Genomic DNA, 20,236 nt, shown 5'->3' on the forward strand with positions numbered 1-20,236 from the left:
GATGGAGATGGTGGTGACGATCATGGACTTAGTTAAATATTGTGTGTTAATTGCTATTTTATTTTGCTTGTCTAACTTTGGGTATTTTTGCATTGTTAATTGTTGTTGATGTCTTATATATTTATGTAGTGGTATTGTTGATATCCTAAATACTTATTCATTGCTATTTTTATTTATAGTATAATTAATAAAAACATTAGAGATTGTTATTTTTAAATTATATTTGAATTTGTGATTTAATGGATGTAAGTTCAATTAATTTCTTATCGAATACCTAGGAATTTTTTAATTTTAATATTAGAATTACCCTGGTATTACTCAGGGAATTCATATAATTCACAAAAGCATTACACAGGAATTCATATTATTAAGAGGATATTTATCTAGGGATTACCGAGGGATTTTCTATTATTAAAAATATGTTTACCTAGGACTTACCCAGGGATGTTTCTTGGGGACATTTACCTAGAGGTTCTCTAGGGATTAATTCGTGGGTAATTACTGTTGGTTTATCAAATCCTAGGAATTAATTAGCTAGAGATATAAATTATGTACCCACAGATTGATCCGTGCTTAATTTACCTAGGGATAAGAAATGTCATGGGCAATATTTTACCCATGAGCGATTTAGATAGAACCTCAAATCCCTGGGTATTCTCTTGGTAAACAGATTTACCCACGGATTTTTATAGTGTTACCGGTAGAATCGTCCATGGGTAAATTATTATTTTCTTGTAGGCATGGAATACCCTATATTTGAGAGCACATTCCAAAGATATTAAGACGTTAAATATGCTAAGCATACAAAGGGATATATAGTGAATCAAATTCCCACATTAACAATCACAATACTTAAAACATCCAACTATTTAATATATATATAGAGTAAGTTTGCTAAGAACGTCCTTAGACATTGAAATATAAGAATGTTGATTTTTCACCGTTGGAGTGAAATCTAATGGTGTATATGGGTTTTGATGCATAGTGTTATTGTTCTTATGAATAGTGCACAGTGAAAAGTGGCATGCACAGTATTTTGATCTAAAATGTCAATCATAATCGTAATAGTAACTTAATCAATCTCAATCGTGCAACCCTATTTCTACTAACACCTACATTTAAAATAAAACTATACCTTGGAGCAAGTTATCAATCTATTCTTAACTGGGTACAAGGATTGGGTTACTATTGAGCTATTGTTGGTTTCTCTTTCTACCCACTTTGCTCTTTGTCTCTCTCTACCTCATTCTCTCTCCTACTTTTTTAAATCTATAATATATATATATATATATGTGTGTGTGTGTGTTAAATGAGCGGACACCAACACTGGAATCAAATTCCACTCCACAACCATCATATATATATATATATGCTTTAAGAATTCATACACAAAACTTCCACTAACCCTAATGAAATCAAAGCAAACATAGTATCTAAGTAATCTAATCAATTTAATACATATATATGTGTGTTAAACAAGTGGATGCATTGTGGACATCAGCATTGGATCAATAATATCATCCCACTGCAATCAAATGAGCACAAAGACAAAAATACCCAACCAAAAATCATTCTTCAATCAGGCACTAAACACAAGAAGCTTGCAAACTATACAAATTGTCAACCTTAGCCATTTATATACATCATCTATGATTGACAAGAAATATTAACACTCAAGTTTTCCAACAAAATTCTGGAGATAAACAATTGGAGCTAAACAGATATCTTGATTTATGCAAGAAAATCAACCTGATCCCTTCTAATTAAACATTTAAATTCAATTTACTATAGCATTGTAACCCTTTAATCATGCAATGGCGGAGATATTGCATATGGTTTCCTTAACAAAATGACTAAAACTAACACAACCCAAACCAACATGATTAAAGATTTACCGTAGAACCTAATATTCACGGAAAACATAAAAATAAATCTAAACCTTTACATAGCAATAAGAAGCTAACCCATCAATCAAACATTCAAAATTAATAGATCAAGATCTAAAAATAAAAAACAATGAAAAATTCTACCACTTGGCCAAATATCCGAGGAAGAGGATGCTTACCTCAACAATAAAAGTTACAGAAAACACTTGACGATGCGGCCTTTCTCTGTCTTCGCTGACGACACCACACGCAACCCAGGATAGAAAAAAAATGAGGTTAGGTCTCTAACTTTTTTTAAATGGTTATCTAAATAGAATGAGGTGAAGAGGCTAGGGTTTCAAAAGCTGAAAAATTACAATATAAAATTAAAACCAAAATAAACGTAACTGTTAAATTAACATTAAATTTTTAAAAAAAATTTGGTGGGCCTACAACTATGGTGGAGACCACATTAAGAATACAAATATGAGAAGACAACTCTCCATTAATTGCCTGAGAAAAAGATAACTAGTTCATGGCACCAGGCATCAACGGCTCAATTGATTCCCAACCTCTTCATGCATCTGACACTACCATCTAATATCTACTCCATTCCATATTTGTATTTGAATAAAAAAATCTTCCAGCTTCCTTGAAGTGTATTTGACAATTCTCTTAAGCTTTTCATCTTCAACTCTAAATAAAATAACTTCCTCATAAGGATCAGTAATTAACCACTAAACGTTAAGAGAAAGAATTAATTAACTTATGAACTTTGTTAACTTACCCTTTAATCACTTCCATTTGAGAATGCTTGCATGTGAAGTGTTGAGCATAGTCATGCCTTCGAGGATAACCATTTGCATATAAGAACCTACCAACCATAGAAGGTTTCTCCATACAAAAGATATGAGCTTCACATGCATCATCAATGTGAATCAAAGGTACCAATTCTAACAATCCTTGTAGAAATTGCAGTTGTCGGTAACACTATTCTTCACTGGTTAATGGTGATACCACTACTCTTACACTAGTAGGCATGTATGGTAGTAGTGTGTGACCTCCAACTAAGCCATAAGCTAAGCTTACTACCTCCATTCTTTCTTTCTCCTTCAAATTGTTGTAACTCAGAAACTCTTTCTTAGCCAATGTTTTGGAAGAGTGTAAGCCTGATGATCATTTGACCAGGTATGAGTTTATTTATTATTATTAGCAAAGAAAATTAATCATGTATACATATAGATTGGTCAGTGACCTTCTCATGATCCTTGCAGTGAGAGAATGAAAAGTTGAGAGGTGTCCAAAAAGATTCATCAATGGTGTGGTTGAAGCCTGTGCCATCTTGTTTGAGAGGAGACGTGGCTGTGACTGAGCCTGTGTAGATAAAGCTCGTTATAGTTCCTGAAAGTTCACAATACTTTAAGATGATCCTCACTCCCGCCACTACTGCTTCTGTGGTGCATTGAAACTGCTCGAAAATATACATATAATAAAGTTTACACACACACACAGAGTTTTCTTCGATTGATAATTAAACTTTATTCACAAACTCTCACAAGACACTATATGCACCATTCATTAACTCCATAATTGCATTATAATGAAGACACTATCGATTATATTTTACAAAATGAATTTTATGAATAGTGCTTTACAAAAAAAAATCATTTAATAATCGGTGTGCATCTCGATCATTGATAAGAGTGCAAATTACCAAATTTATAAAAGTTTTAAGGTTTTTTTGTACTTTCCTTAAAAAAGTTGTTAATTTGTTTATTGTTGCCAAGAAGCAGTGAGAATATTTCTAATTGACTATTACAAGTTTAGGTTCCACCGGTGTGGTTTGTGGGTTTAGTAAATACTCAAACACTCGTGAAAATCTCATACAAACCAAATCAAAATGAAACACATTAAATTGTTAACCCAGTTCGGTGTCAACTTGCCTACATCTGGAGGACCAAACTTAGAGATCGACAATCCACTAAAAAAGGTGAAAATACATGAGTACAAACACTTTGTCATTCATACTCACAAATAAAGATTACTACTACCTCTTGATTGTCTAGTGCCTGAACTATCTCAAGCTCTTATCAACCACCATAATCTCATAGCAAAGTAGTTCATATAGAAGCCTCAACGTCCCAAATATAGCCCATACCTCTTTTAGAATCTCCGAGGCTACTAACTTTAAAATATTCCAAAATTAGCTGTTGCAACTCATGTCATAACTGAACTTGTAACATCACCCTGACTACTGACTTGACTGAGTTCTAGTTACATTACGAAGTGACCTTACGACCCATCAACCTTCCGATCATGCTTAGTCTGATTGATGCAGCCAGATCTCCCGATCCTGACAACCGGGCAACTAGCCTACCTCCTCAGTTCCTCACCACGCATTACCCTCACAAAGGGAGCACAACTTTGTGTGTCTTCACCAAAATTTTCAAACTTAATCTTCGATTCACCCAAGTTTGGCTTTCAAATCTTCCCAAGAAATATCTTCAATCAATCAGGCCATTCATACCAACAATAGGTATCTCTCCAATTTGGCATGCCTTCAATCATACCTCCAATAATCTTCAATCATACTATTGATAGGTATTTATTCAATTAGCTCCATCCATATTTAGTTTTCAATCAAATCTTCTAAATATGGTTTTGATAAGGTCTTTCCTTTAAGTTGTAACACATACCAAAAATAGCTTCACCAAGATCTCGCAAGATATTTGCCTCCAATCCAAGACTCCTTATCACGTCACCATGCTTGCCATGTCATCATCTATTTTATGGCCACTGGTTGCCATATCACCTTGACATGGTGTCAAATCATGGTAATTAAAGTTCTTTTGCACTAACAACTCCCCCTTTGGCATAATTTGACACAACCACTTTTGCTCCCAAACCGACACACATTACAACCTCCAAGTACAACACTACCTGCGACATGACTTTACAACAGGAGCCTATGGAGACAAAGGCACCCCCTACAGCATAGGAGCCACCTCCAATGTATATCTTCTCTCTTTCTCGAGCCCATGATCATTTTGAGAGGCTCGAGATTACGACGGTGGCGCTACAGTCAGATTTAGTTGAGGTTCGTGTGACACGGGCTGTTAACCACACAGAGGTGATGGCGCGTCTCGATATTCTATAGCAGATACTCAAGTGAGATGCGACTTTTCCCTTTGTGATGAGACCATGCACTTCTCCGACATCCCTGGCACCACTATCACCACCATCAGCAGTAGAGACAACAGTACCTGACACCGACGCTTGAGGAGTCTTTACTTTACTTTGTCTTTATGTTTTTTTATTTTATTTATTCATTTTATTTGGACTTGTACCACTCAGAAAAGATCTTCCTTATGAGTTTATCTTTTATTTTCCATTGTTTCGAGTTGTATTCCATTTCCATATCTTTATAGACTGGAGTTTATTTTGTTTTTATTGAGCTTTACTGAACCCCCTTGTGTATACGTGCAAATGGTCTTGTGAGTTTGGGATGTGAGGAATAGTCATGGACACAGTCAATGTGGTATTTAAATGGCCATGTGTGCTCCACAACCAGTTGGAACTCAACTCTCAATGAAATTGGCTCCATCAAATGTACAATTAGGAGTTCAGGGGAGTACTGTTTCAATTGCCCATCTCCACACATATTTTTGATTGTTATACTTTTTTAGTGTGCTTGCATGCGTACATTGAGGACAATGTACATCTTAAGTGTTGGGGTGGGGGTGGGGGTGGGGGGGTGAGAGAGTTCACATTACACATCTTTTATACTTATGCATTCATTGTTCTTGCTCATGTAGCCAATGGCGGTTCACTTTAGTTGCAATAATTGTATTCTTAAGTTTAGGGGAATTTTGAACATTGAATACTATCATGCTCTAGTTTTTAATTGAATTTTTAGGAATTTTTGCCCGATTAACACTTGTTGCACTATTCATTCATTAAACTTTGTGGAAACTAAAGTTCGATGTTTAAGGGACTGTTTTTTAGTTTTTTCTTGTTTTAATTTATGTGAAAAAAATGGATGAATGAATAAAAAAAAGAAAAAGAAAAAAAATGTGTTTGTTTGTTTGTACATTGGGGGTGGAAAGAACTACCACCTATGAAGTATGAAGCTATACTGATAAGTCGGATACTAGTTATGCCCTAATGAGAGAAAGAGCTATCTCATAGGATGAGTGAAAGCTACTACACCGGTAGAAAGAGCTACCACCTCGAAAGTGTGAAAGCCACCTTGGCGGCTGCCTAGAAAAGGGCTACCTTAGAGGATGTGTGAAGCTACTACCTTCTCTTTTTTTTTTACATAAATAAGTCCCTCTCAATTAGAGATTTGAGGAGTACATGTTGGGTTCACTTGTGTGAGTTTACACACACTACACAATATCGGGTTTGTTGTACGTTTTGATTCAAGTTTTTAGCTAGAGAAATGATTTCTCTTATTCGGTGTTGGAATTTTTCTTTACTTATAGAATGCTTCTTTTGCGTGCTTTTAGTGAACCTAAGGCCAAGCACTTTTAATTTTCCTTCTTATATGCTTCAATGTTTTATTTTTGCTTAAGGACAAGTAAAAGCTTAAGTATGGGGCAGTTTGATGAGTGCTTGTGTATAAATAATATGAAGTATTCTTTTCTTACATTGAGCATCACTTTTATTAGATTTTATCTCTTATTCGTGTGTATTTGTGTGCTTTTGTGCATGTAGGATTGTGGAGAAAAAGTTGAATGAAAGAAAGCAAAAGTAGATCGTGGATGCAATTGTTCATGAAGTTCTTGGGTTGAACAAAGGTAAAGGCACAAGTTGTGCTTAAAGACATGTGGGTGTGTGCCAACCTCCATTGTGCTCAAGAAAATACACAAAGTGAAGGGGCACAAAGGCAGTCACACTCATTTGTTCTGACTCGTGCAACATTAGCAAGAGCTCCGTCAATGTGGTTTCGTTGAAGACATGACGTGATCTACCGCATGGATGTATGCCATTCATGTGGCCTTGATGAAAAGAGTGGACTCGGGAGCATTTTGGCGAAGTACTGTAGTAGTTTATTGTAGTAAAAACATTGTAACAAAATCACTGTATCAGTTACTATTCACAGCGTGCAAGAAATGAAGACCTGGAAATTTACACGGGCATGTGGATGCCCGATTTTAGCCCCTATAAATACCGCATTTTGAGAGTTATTGAAAAATCTTTGCCCCATCTTTTGTCCACCTTTGGAGCGCTCGAGGCTAGGATTTGGAGAGGCTTTGCCTATGTTTTTGAAGCGGTTCTACGGCCTTCGACATCACATTCCTTTGGAAGAGAGCTACTGGGGAAGCTTTCATTGGCATTAATTCAGTGAGGTGTGCCCTAAGCTTGACAAGGGATCTTTTAGAGAAAACGAGGCGGTTCCACAAGACCATCGATACGGACTACAAGGGTGTTTTATCTAAGGATTGCTTGCATTTACTTTCAATTTTTTTTTGTTAATTTTGTATAGCTCCATGGAGAGCTAAACCCCTTGTGGGTGCTTGGACTTGTAAACCCTAGGATGATTTTGTTTCATTAACTTTTACTATGCTTCTTTAATTGATATTTTAATTGAGTTTCAACCTTAAATGCTTGTTGTATTGATTTTCCTTTAGAGTAACACTAGGGTTGAGAATTTATCTTGGTAATCCTTGTGGATGAGTGACACACCATTAGGGTTAGACAAAGCAAGGTTGGAGAGGGACGAGAGGGTGAGTCGAGAGGTAGCGGAATGTCCCCTTTCCCTTCCAACGTGATTTATCCTACTTCCACGTTCTAAGAGCTCTTTGTGGTCATGATAGAGTGAAGTGCTAAGAGACAAACTCCATTGGGGCTTAGTTGCGCAAGAAATAGAGTGAAGTGTTAAAGTAATCCTCAGTGCTGGGGCTTAATTGTGACTAGGGGTCTTTCACCTGGACCAAAGGGTTAGATCTATACTAGGGAATAGGGTTTATCAGTTGGAGTCCCCAGAGCTTTATACAACCCCACACAGTGTGAGGCGTTGAGAGTATTCCTTTCCGTTAGGACATAGTGTAGGGTTAGTCACGGTTGACCTTAGGTTTGGGGCTGTGTGTTTTAGGATGTCCACAGCTCATTAAACATTAGTTTGGAGACATAATGATTAGTCTTGCACTTGAAACAATAGTTCCAGGGTGAGCAATATCCGGGTATCCCATTTTCTTATCGATTGCCTTTCCTTATCCCTATTGTGCTCTCTTTTCTTTTCTTTATTTTCATTTGCATTGATATTATTCACACAAATCATCAATCGTTTTCACTATAGTTAAATAGAAATACTTGTGTATCTGAGCACTATTCCCTATGGATACGACTACCCACTCACCGGGGTACTTTATTACTTCGACAACCCTTGCACTTGCAGTACACACACGCAAGGGGTGTGTCACATACCTGGTTTGAGAAATGAAAATTACTTCTTTGCTTTGTTTGACTTGGAAACCCAAGAAGTAGTTTAGTTCACCTACCATGCTCATCTCAAACTCTTCTTGCATTAGAATAACAAACTCATCCACTTGTTTTTGTAATGTTGAACAAAATATGATATCATCAACATAGATTTGTGCCACCATAAGATCTGACTTGAACTTCTTGATGAATAGGGTTTTGTATGCTCCCTTTCTTTGGTAACCCTTTTTAAGTAGAAATTTTGTGAGCCTTTGATACTATGTTGTAGGAGCTTGTTTCAAGCCATAGAGAGCCTTTTCAATTGGAACACATGATGTAAATGTTGAGGATCTTCAAACGCTTTTGGTAGCTCCACAAATACTTCTCCAGTTATAACTCTAAGAAAATCACTCTTTATATCCATTTGATGTAGCTTGAACCCCATGCAACATACTATTGTAAATAATAATCTGATGAATTCTAGGAGTACAACTGGTGCAAATGTTTTATCAAAGTCAACTTCTTCAACTTGAGTATATCCTTGAGCCACTAGTTTTGCTTTATTTCTAGTGATGTTGCCTTTGCCATCTCTCTTGTTCTTGAAAATCCACTTGGTTCTAATAACATTTACATCCTTTGGCCTTGGGACTAATGTCCACACATCATTTCAAACAAATTGATTCAACTCTTCTTCCATTGCAGCCACCGAGTATTCATTAACTAAGGCTTCTTTGAAATTCTTTGGTTCAATAAGAGAGATGTAACATGTTTTTCCGGCCAATTCTCGACAATAAATTCTTTGAGTGCTTCTGGTTCTTCTTCCTTCAGTCATATTACCAATCACATTTTGTATAGAATGATTTTTCTTTATTCTTAAGGATGGTTCAAGACTGTTGTCTTCATTGTCTTCTTCATCATTACTTTCTTCTTTATCTGATCTTGAGATGATTTTGCCTATTGTAACTTTAGTTGCAACATTAGTTATAACCTGCTGTATGTCTGAATCCTGACTAGTTTCTGGCATTACAATTGGTGTTGTAACCTGTTGTTCTGCTTGTAATTCTTCATCGCCTGATTCACAATTTTGTGTGATAAGCTTGTTTGGATCACTTGATGAACCTTGAGATCCAAAGTAGAGAAATCATCAACAACAACGTTAATGGTCTCCATCATCTTCTTGGTTCTTGAATTGAACACCCGATAGGCTCTACTAGTCGTAAAATATCCCATGAATACTCCTTCATCACATTTATTGTCGAACTTTCCTAGTTGATCTCTATCATTCGAAATGTAACATTTGCTTTCAATGATATGAAAGTATTTAAGGTTTGGCCTTTTTCCTTTTCAAATTTCATAAGGTGTCATATTGGTTGAAGGCCGAATGTACACTCTATTAATGATGTAACATGTTGTATTGATTGCTTCTGCCCAAAACCTTGTAGAGAGTTTCTTTGATTTCAACATAACTATGGCCATCTTTTGAAGAGTACGATTTTTTAGTTCAACTACTCCATTTTGTTGAGGAGTCTTTGGAGCTAAAAATTCATGATAAATCCCATGTTCTCTGCTAAATTCTATAAACTGAGCATTTTCAAATCCTCTATCATGATCACTTCTGATTTTGACAATCTTCCCAATTTGACACTGTTTCTCATTTTGAAGTTGCATGCATAACTTGTTGAAGGCTTCAAAGGTGTCTGATTTCTCCTCGAGGAAATCAACCCAAGTGTACCTGGAATAATCATCAACCCACACAAATACATATCTTTTACTTGACAAGCATTCTGTCTGTGTGGGTCTAATAAGATCCATATGTAAGAGTTCCAACACTCTTGTTGTAACAATGTGCTGCAGCACTTTGCGAGTAGCACGACTTTCCTTTCCCAATTGACAAGGTCCGCATGCACTATCTTGACTTTTTATAAGCTTGGGCACTCCCTTAAGAGCTCCCATTTCTGTAATCTTCATTAAGGTCCTAAAGTTCAGATGTCCAAGCTTCTGATGCTAGATTTCGTTGATGTTGCAAGATGCGTTATAACAGATTTCCAATTGTTCTAGCAAATAGCAATTATCTGAAGATCTTGAACTAGTTAAAATACATTGGCCATCTTCATCATAGACCACACATTTGTCCAGAGTGAATTTGACCACCAGATTTTGATCACACAATAGTTGACTTACACTCAGAAGATTTTCCTTGAGTCCCTCTACATGCAAAATATTTTTCAATCTTGGATACCTAGGAACCATCAATGTTCCTCTTCCAACTACTTGACCTTTTTGACCATCATGAAAAGTCACATGCCCAACCAGACATTCTTTGTAATTCATCAGAAAACTTTTATCTCTAGTCATGTGTCTTGAACACCCACTGTCAAAATACCAATTGTCTTTCTAGGATTTTTTTTACTGAAAAGTATCCCACTAAGTCTTTCTTTTCGACCCACATCTTCTTGGTTTCTTTCATCTTTTCTCTGACATATGGTGTCTACCTCACATGTTTACCTTTATTCAAGTCTCTCTTCATCTTCCAACATTTTTGACGAATGTGCGCTTTGACCCCAAAATAATGACATGTTGGAATCCACTTCTTTGTTTTTCCAAATACTCACCCATTCTTCATTTATTCCTTTAATGTATAGAACTTAGATCTTATATGGCCTTTTCTTCCACAATGAAAACATATTTGAACTTGTCTTCTATGCTTTCTCACCACCCTCTTATATATGCTCGACTTCTTTGTATTGTTAAGCATTCGATAGTATAAACCTGCTTCAACTTTACCTTTCTTGACTCCTAATGTCTCTCTTTCAGTATCAATATCATGTTGAATCACACTTGTCTTGTAACAGAAGGTATCTCATCAATCTTGGTTTTACCTTTGTTCATGTAGTTTATGGTCTTTTTAGCATCCTTCAATTTTTCTTGGCATTCTTTCAGCTCTTTTTCAAGACTTTTATTTGTATGAACATTTTATCAAGTTTTTTTAGCATAAGTTCATGCCAGTGAAGAAGATTATTTTCAGTAACTTCTTCACAGTCACTTTCTTTTGGAATTGCTTTTGATGTTGTAACTAGACTTGCAATTACATTGAAATTTCTAAAAACTTTGGCTTTCTTTATCACGGCTGGAAAAGAAGTATGATGGCTGATTACATCTTTTGTTTTGTCTTCTTCTTGATTTTTTCTGAAATACTTATACAGCTTCCTAGTTAGATGGCAATTTCATCATCATCTTCTTCTTTGTCATTAGTTACAACAGTTTGTTACAACTCTGTCGGCCTTGTTGCTTCAGCTTTCAAAGCTATGTCTTCTTCTCTTCTACCTGGATTCAAATTCATCTCATGGGCTTGTAGGGATCCCGCCAACTCATCAAGTCTCATAGTTGTGATGTACCTTGCTTTTTCTATTGTAGCAACTTTAGCATCAAATCTTGTTGGAAGAGACCTGAGGGTTTTTTTGAACAAGTTTTTTATCAGAATACTTCTTACCGAGTTGAAATGCTTGATTTTCTATGCCCATCAACTTGTTGAATATGGTGATAGTCACTTCTTCCCTTATCTTGGGATTCTCAAATCTGGTTAACAACATCTGGAGCTTGGAGATTTTCACCAAATTTGTACCTTCATTAATTCTTTATAGAATGTCCCAAGTGTTCTTGGTGCAATCACATGTTGCAATATACTTGAACTGGTTCTCATCTACTCCAAAAATAGCATTGAGTGCTTTCCCATTGCCATTTGCTTTGAGCATATCTTCGGGACTCCAGTTGCTCTTCATTTTCATGGTCTCCTTCATGTTTTCATCAACTTCGATCGGGGGAGACCATCCTTCTTCCATGGCTACCCATGCACTCTCATCAAGAGTTTTGATGAAAGCCTTCATACGTGCCTTCCATTATGGATAATTTGATCTATCGAGCAATGGTGGTTGTGTGATGGAAGCTTCTTCTTTTCCGGCCATCAATGGAACTTGCTAAGACCTGACTGACTTTAACACCAAAGCGAACATGGCGACCTAGCTTTAATACCACTTGTAGGTTCTGCCAGTGTGATTTGTGCGTTTATTGAACACTCATAGAAATCTCACACAAACCAAATCAAAAAGAGAAACACGAAATTGGTAATCCAGTTCAGCGTCAATTCGCCTACATTTGGGGGGCAAAGGCTAGAGATCAACAATCCACTATAAGAGGTGAAAATACATTAATACAAATACTTTGTCACTCACACTCACAAATAAAGATCACTACCCCTCTAGATTGTCTAGTGTCCGAACTATCTCAAGCTCTCATCAACCACCACGATCTTAGAGCAAGGTAGCTTATATAGACTCTCAATGTCCCAAATACAACCCATACTTTTTTAGAATCTCCGCAGCTATTAACTATAAAACCTTCCAAAATTAGTTGTTGCAACTCATGTTGTAACTGAACTTGCAACATGGCCCTGACTGCTGACTTGACTAAGTTCTGGTTCTGTTGCGTAGCGACCTCAAAACCCATCAACTACCTGGTCATGCTTAGTCCAAATTGATGCAGCCAGATCTCCTGATCCCGACTTCAGGCAACTAGCCTACCTCCTTAGTTCTTTACCACAAAGTCCCCTCGGAAGGGGCTCACAACTTTGTGCGTCTTCACCAAACTTTCCAAACATAATCTTCAATTCACTCAAGTTTGGCTTTCAAATCTTCCCAAGAAATATCTTTAATCAATCATGCCATTCATACCAATAATAGGCATCTCTCCAATTCGGCATGCCTTCAATCATACCTCTAATAATCTTCAATCATACTATTGATAGGTATTTCTTCAATTAGCTTCATCCATATTTAGTCTTCAATCAAATCTCCTAAATATGGTATTGATAAGATCTTGCCTTTAAGTTGTAACATATACCAAAAATAGCTCCACCAAGATTTCTCAAGATATTTGCCTTCAATCCAAGACTTCTTACCACATCACCATGCTTCCCATATTATCATCTATGCCATGTCACACTGGTTGCCATAACACCTTGACTTGATATCAAATCATGCCAATTGAAGTGCTTTTGCACTAACAACAAGATTACACCCTTCCCCAGTGCTTTTTACACTTTCCTCTGTTTGTTTCCGTCTTTTTTCTAATTTCCTTCCTCCCACTTTTATTAGTCTATGTAGTTTACCCTTTGTTGTGATTTCACTATAAGGGGACTTCATATATGCCATGTGACCATGTCTCCTCTCTAACCTATGGACTGTATTTTTCTTTTATTTTAATATACATTATTAATTATTTTTAAAGAAAAAACGATTACAAGATAATGCTGTGCGAGAGAGAAGGCAAGAGATTGTGGGAAACACTTTAAAAATGTTTACTAAGAAAAAAAAAATTGTTTGAACTCTCGAGCAGAGCCTTGTACCCAAATCAATAGCTTTGTTCTTTATTTAATACTTTTTTCACACGGCAAGTGTGACGAGTTGACTAGTGACACGCTTATCACTCATCAAGACCAAGCCTTTGCAATCACGATCAAAGTCTTTAATCTTGTGAAGTAAGTGAAAAATCAAGGGGTTCTATTAGTTTTAATATTTGTATAATTCTCAAAATTATAAGATATATATATATTTTAGTTAGTTTAATTTTATTTATATTTTTCCAAAACTGTAAATATCAAAATGGTCCATCTATTTTGCGTCTTTCGCCCTTTTAGTCCCTTTAATATAAAATCCGCCCTTTTGGTCCTTGTATTTGCACATTTTCGTCCTTTAGCTATAAAATCCACTCTTTTGGTCCTCATATTTACACATTTTCATCCTTTTTGGTCCCTCCACTTCATCAGCTGAAAGGATCAAAAAGGCAGATCTGTCAATTGGAGAGACCAAAAGGACAGAAATGTGCAAATACAAAGAACGAAAAGACGAATTTTATATTAGAGGGACTAAAAGAGAGGAAAACGCAAAATAGACATGCCATTTTAATATTTTGACCTTTTCCAAAATATACAATATAATTGTCATTTGAAACAAAATCTAAACGAATTCTGTTTTTTTTCCAAAGATTATAAAATTTAGAGTATAAATGGATAATTATATAGTTTGTTAAGCTAATTATGTTGTACTAAATTAATATTCTTTTAAGTTGTATAAAAATCTTTAAAAACATTTCTAATGAAAGACTTGTAGGTTTTATTTTTATTTAATTTATGAAAGTAACAGACAATGCTATATATATAAATATTAAGGACGTGCGTATAGACCGAAAATTAATCTTAAAGCCCTTATGTCATCAGTCTCGAATGAGGGATTTAGGATGTGAGCAAGCACCCACAAATGGTGATTTGTTATCATGAATGTTTTCAATCAGTCATGAACTACGTTCAAATGTTTTACCCACGTTTTTCATATGGATCCAAATACAATTATACTACAAGCCCTTTGGGAGATAAAATAATCTTATGTTTTGAATTATACATGAACTAAAAGCCATCATATTCATCATGATTTTGAATATAGAGCTGAAGAATTAACAAAAAGACTAGGTAAGATGCTGCGATAAACTTTCTAAAGTACAAAAATTAAAATTAGCATTTGCAAAATATAGTGAACATAAAGAAAATATGTCAAATATATCTATATATATACGATGAACAAGAGAAAGGTCCAACCTTGGCGCTGTGAGAATTATGCTGCAACGGTGTGGCAACCAAGAACACAAACTCACAACCTTGGATGGCAGCCACAAAACTCTCTGGCTTATATATATCAGCTTCAAACAAGAACAGCCTGCTATTTGCTCCTGCAAAGCTCTTCAGCAACCCTGTCTTCCTTTCATCATCTACTACACCAAAACAAAATAACCAACTAGTTACTTAGTTTATTACCCAAATAATAATAATAATAATAATAAATATAAATAAAAAATTAAATAAATAAAAAGAAAAATAAAATGTTGCATGAATTATAGAGCAAAAGAAAGAAGATAGAGACCCAAGTTTCTTAGAATTGTCTGCACAACATGGCCTTTGTCAAGAAGCTTATTCACCAGCCAAGACCCAGTAAAACCTGATCCATCTCTTCCTTTCTTTCTCTTCCTCTGAACTCTCAAATCTAGAAATATATATCTATCTCGCAATCCCTCCTCTAGGTAGCTAGGCTTGCAGACAAAAGGAAACGGTTTACTCATCCTTTTGGGACGACCGTTCAATGCGTCTTCTTCTTTGTTCCGTAAATAAATAAAATAAGGTCTCCATATAAATGATCCTTTTGGAACTTAACTGCTGTTCAGTCGGTAGGTATGATAGGTACAAGAATAAGAATGAAATGGATTGCTTATTTCCATTTAATTGCTTCCAAATAAATATGGAATACTTAAGAAATTTTTTTAAAAAATTCAATGTAAAATTAATAATTACAAATATAATTTAATAAAACTAAATCATTTCTTTAAATGTATTTTTAACAGAAAATTAATAAATTCTCTTCTGCTTGATATGAGATTGTGTTCTTTCAATTATTTGCACATGAATCAAATAAATAATTATTAAATAAAATTCTATCTAAACAAATGATAATTTATTTTATTTAGAAAATTATTTATATGAAAAATATTTTCTAAAAGCATAATTGAAATCCACAATAATAAAAATGCTAAATTATCATAGAAAAATTGGTACGGAAACAAATCGTGTCAAATTTGCCACAATATTTGACACAAAACTAACAAACTATACGAAATATATAACCTTTTAAAAATAAATTTTTAATTCCATGCCAAATACCATGCGAAATATACAAAGTTGATAATTTTACAAGACTGTGCAAAATGCCTTGACAAAGATAATATGTTTTTTAAAAAATAAGGTATAATATCTTGGATAGTCCTTGTAGCATACCCAAAGTGCCTCTTTAGTCCCTCTAATATTTTTTTTTGTCCTCGTAGGATCTCTATATTTTTCATTTCACGTCAAATGAGTCCCTCCTCTTAACGCATGTCGATTTTGCCGTCTTCTCTGTTGACGTGGCATGGAATATGTTTAAAATATTACTAAATGTTATGCCAAACACAACAATAATATGAAGAAAACCAAAAGAAAATAGTAGCACACAGAGATTTACGTGGTTCGGTCTATATGACCTACGCCATGGGCAGGGAGATAGAGATTTCTTATTCTTCTCTTTCAAGGAAAAAACTCAACTAGATGATACAGATAAAACCCTATATATATCCTAATTAAAATAAAATAATATAACCCAAAATGGATCAGTCTGTTGGGCAAGCCCAAGCCAAAAGCACACCACAGATTTTCATTGAAATCTCTAATTTAGGTTAACTCCTTAAATTAGGGTCGAATCATAATTTGGATAGGGTTACAATCACAATCAATTTCAAATTCAAGGCATCTCAACAAATCTCCACCTTGACTTGCATTTTCCTATGCATCAAGAACCAAGAACATCCCCCTGCCATCCATGCCCTTAAGGGCCTCACGCTGTGCGGATATTCAGCAAGTCCAAGCTATGCTTGAACTTTTCTGTAGATAAAGGCTTCGTCAACATATCTACTGGATTGTTTGCTGAGGCTATTTTCTCTATGGAGAGCCGTTTGTCTTCAATAACATCCCAAATGAAGTTCAACCTGACATCAATATGGTTTGATCTTTCATGATAGACTAGATTGTTCGCCAAGCTTAATGCACTCTGACTATCACAATAAATAATTGGTCTCTGCACATTCAAGCCCAAACTAACAACAAGACCATGCACCCACATGCCTTCCTTCACCCCTTTTGTCAGTGACATGTATTCTGCTTCAGTGGTAGACAAAGCAACTGTAGACTGAAGTATTGCTTTCCAACTGATGGCACACCCAAATAGGGTAAAAATATAGCAATTCAAAGATCTCCTCTTAATAAGGTCTCCGCCATAGTCAGAATCTGTATAGCCAACAAGACCACCAGTACAACTATCAGTACCATAAAACAAGCAAATATCACTCATACCTTTCAAATATCGCATAATCCATCTAACTGCCTCCCAATGAGCCTTCCCTAGATTACTCATAAACCTACTTACCACACTAACTGCACGAGCCAAATCTGGCCTAGTACATACCATTCCATACATCAAGCTACCAATAACATTCGAATAAGGGACTCTACTCATGTAATCCCTCTCATCATTTGTACTAGGTAAGGTATTAGCATCAAATTTAAATTGTGATGCCAAAGGAGTACTAACTGACTTTGATTATTCCATCTGAAAATACTGCAACAACTTTTCAATATACTTATGTTGTGAAACTTATAATAGTCCTGCTTTCCTGTCTTTCCAAATCTCCATACCCAACATCTTTTTGGCTGCACCTAAATTTTTCATTTCAAACTCATTGCTCAATAATGCTTTCAAACTATCAATTTCACCTTTATTCTTAGCTGCAATCAACATGTCATCTACATATAGCAACAAATATATAAAGGAACCATCTAGAAGCTTTCTAGAGTAAACACAATTATCATACTCATTACGCACAAAATCATGAGAAACCATGAATGCATCAAACCTTTTATACCACTGCCTCGGGGACTGCTTCAACCCATACAGTGATCTTTTAAGCAAATATACACGGTCTTCTTTTCCAAAAACAAGAAATCCTTCTGGTTGTGACATATAAATCTGTTCCTCCAGATTCCCTTGTAAAAAAGCTGTTTTGACATCAAGCTGTTCTAACTCCAAATCAAAAGCACTTACAATGGCTAAAAGTACCCGAATTGTTTTGTGCTTCACAACTGGTGAGAATACTTCATGATAATCAATTCCTTCCTTCTATTTGAAACCCTTTGCTATAAGCCTTGCTTTGAACCTTGCTGGTTCAACTCTAGGAATCCCTTCTTTCTTCTTGAACACCCATTTGCATCCCACTAGTTTTACACCCTTTGGTAATGGAACTAGTTCACAGATTTCGTTCTTTGCTAGAGATTGTATCTCCTCATTCATAGCAATCAACCATTCTGATGCTTCTCTACTCTACACTACCTCTTTATATGACCTCAGTTCATCAGAATCAATATGTTCTCCTACTGCCAAGGCATAAGCAATAGAGTTAGTATTAACAATATCGACACAATCTGCATACCTCAGAGGCTTTCTAATTTCCCTTCTTGTCTCCTTGCTGCTATACTCTGTGATTCAACAGTTTCTTCTATTCCTTTTTGAGCTTCAATCTCAAACTCCACCTTCTGGTTAGCACCCTGATCTTTATTACCTACAACATTATCAAGCTCCTTTCTCTTACCAAACATAGCAGATTCATCAAAAGTAACATATCTATTAATAATAAAGTTTAGAGTTCTATCTTTTTAAATACACCATAATCTATATCCTTTAACTTCAACAGCATACCCTAGAAATATGCATTTCATTGCCCTTGCCTCAAGTTTACCATCATTCACATGAGCATAAGCAGGACAACCAAATATACGCAAACCAGAATAATCAGAGGGTTTATCGGACCATACCTCTTGAGGAGTCTTCAAATCAATTGCAGTTGATGGAGATCTATTCACCAGATAACAAGCAGTGTTAACTGCTTCTGCCAAAATTGCTTAGAGAGCCCAGCACTTAATCACATGCATCAAGCATGCTGTAACAGTGTTTGGTTCATGCGTTCTGCAACTCCATTCTGTTGTGGTGTATATCGTATAGTGTGGTGCCTCACTATACCTTCTTTCTTGCAGAATTCATCAAATGGTTTATTACAAAATTCTAAACCATTATCTATTCTGAGTGTCTTGACTTGTTTGCTTGTCCGCTTTTCAACCATAGTCTTCCACTCTTTGAACCTCCCAAACACCTCATCCTTTGATCTTAGAAAATATACCCAGACCTTTCTAGAATAATCATCAATGAAAATAACAAAGTACCTGCATCTACCATGAGACTAACCTGGAGAGGGACCCCACAAATCTGAATGAATATAATCAAGAATACCAGTTGAAGTGTGCTTTCCAGAACTGAATTTCACCCTGCGTTGCTTTCCCATAACACAAGTCTCACAAAATTTCAGTTTCCGAGTTTCTGCACCACCCAACAATCCTTGTTTGCTCAACACTACAAGCCATTTCTCACTCATGTGACACAGTCTGTAATGCCATAATTCTGTTCTATCATCATGCTACTCCGAGGAATGAGATACAACCACTGTTCCCATCACTGAACTGCCCATCAATAAGTAAATACCATGCTGCAATCTACCCTTCATCACTACCAGAGCGCCCTTAGAAACTCTCAACTTGTCACCATCACCAGAGAAACTATACCCATGTTTTGCTAGGGTACCAATAGCAATCAAGTTTTTGCATAGACCAAGAACATACCATGCATCAAATGTTCTGACTATTCCATCATACATCTTAATCTGCACAGAACCACTGCCTTCAACACTAAGCTCCTGATCATCACCCAAATGCACACCACCTTTCCATTCCTTGAAAGAAATAAACAATTCCATTGAGAATGTCATATGATAAGATGCTCCAGTATCCAAGACCCAAGTATTTGCAGAACCTGAAATACTGATAGTAAAAACATCACTTCCCACACCTTCATCAGAACTACCTACTGCTATATCATCATTATCTTGCATCACTGTAATTTATTTCTGCACTACAGATGCACTAGCATTACAACTTGATTCTTTATTCTCATTTCCTTTCTTCCTTTGTGGGCAATCCTTCCTAAAGTGACTTTTTCTTTACAGAAAAAACAACGTAATCCTCCAGGTCTCGATTTGGAATGTGATTTTCCCTTGCTCCGACCATCCCATTCCTTGATTCTGCCTCTGCTAACAATCAAACTTGCTTCTACATCATCTTCTTTAAAACCAGAAATCTTCCGCTTCAATTCCTTAGACTGTATAGCATCTTTCACATCGTTAACAGAAATACTGTCTCTACCATATAACATAGTGTC

At 35.8% G+C, this 20,236-nt stretch overlaps 1 protein-coding gene across 1 annotated transcript; it reads right to left on the reverse strand.

The window, feature by feature from the left end:
- Positions 1 to 14,764: 14,764 nt before the first annotated feature.
- Positions 14,765 to 15,452, reverse strand: LOC120281065 (vestitone reductase-like). Its single transcript, XM_039288003.1, has 3 exons — positions 15,257 to 15,452; positions 14,935 to 15,107; positions 14,765 to 14,830 (listed from the first exon to the last, which is right to left on the reverse strand). The coding sequence occupies exons 1-3, from the start codon at positions 15,450 to 15,452 to the stop codon at positions 14,765 to 14,767; spliced, it is 435 nt and encodes a 144-aa protein (XP_039143937.1).
- Between the last annotated feature and the right edge of the window lie 4,784 nt (positions 15,453 to 20,236).

The sequence above is a fragment of the Dioscorea cayenensis genome, chromosome 17, assembly GCF_009730915.1.
Source record: "Dioscorea cayenensis subsp. rotundata cultivar TDr96_F1 chromosome 17, TDr96_F1_v2_PseudoChromosome.rev07_lg8_w22 25.fasta, whole genome shotgun sequence".
Lineage (NCBI taxonomy): Eukaryota > Viridiplantae > Streptophyta > Magnoliopsida > Dioscoreales > Dioscoreaceae > Dioscorea > Dioscorea cayenensis.

Coding starts and splice junctions, on each gene's coding strand:
- LOC120281065 (XM_039288003.1), bottom strand. CDS start 15,452: ATGAGTAAACCGTTTCCTTTTGTCTGCAAGCCTAGCTACCTAGAGGAG. Junction 15,108..15,256: donor GACAATTCTAAGAAACTTGG/GTCTCTATCTTC, acceptor GTTTTGGTGTAG/TAGATGATGAAAGGAAGACA. Junction 14,831..14,934: donor ATAATTCTCACAGCGCCAAG/GTTGGACCTTTC, acceptor TTTGTACTTTAG/AAAGTTTATCGCAGCATCTT.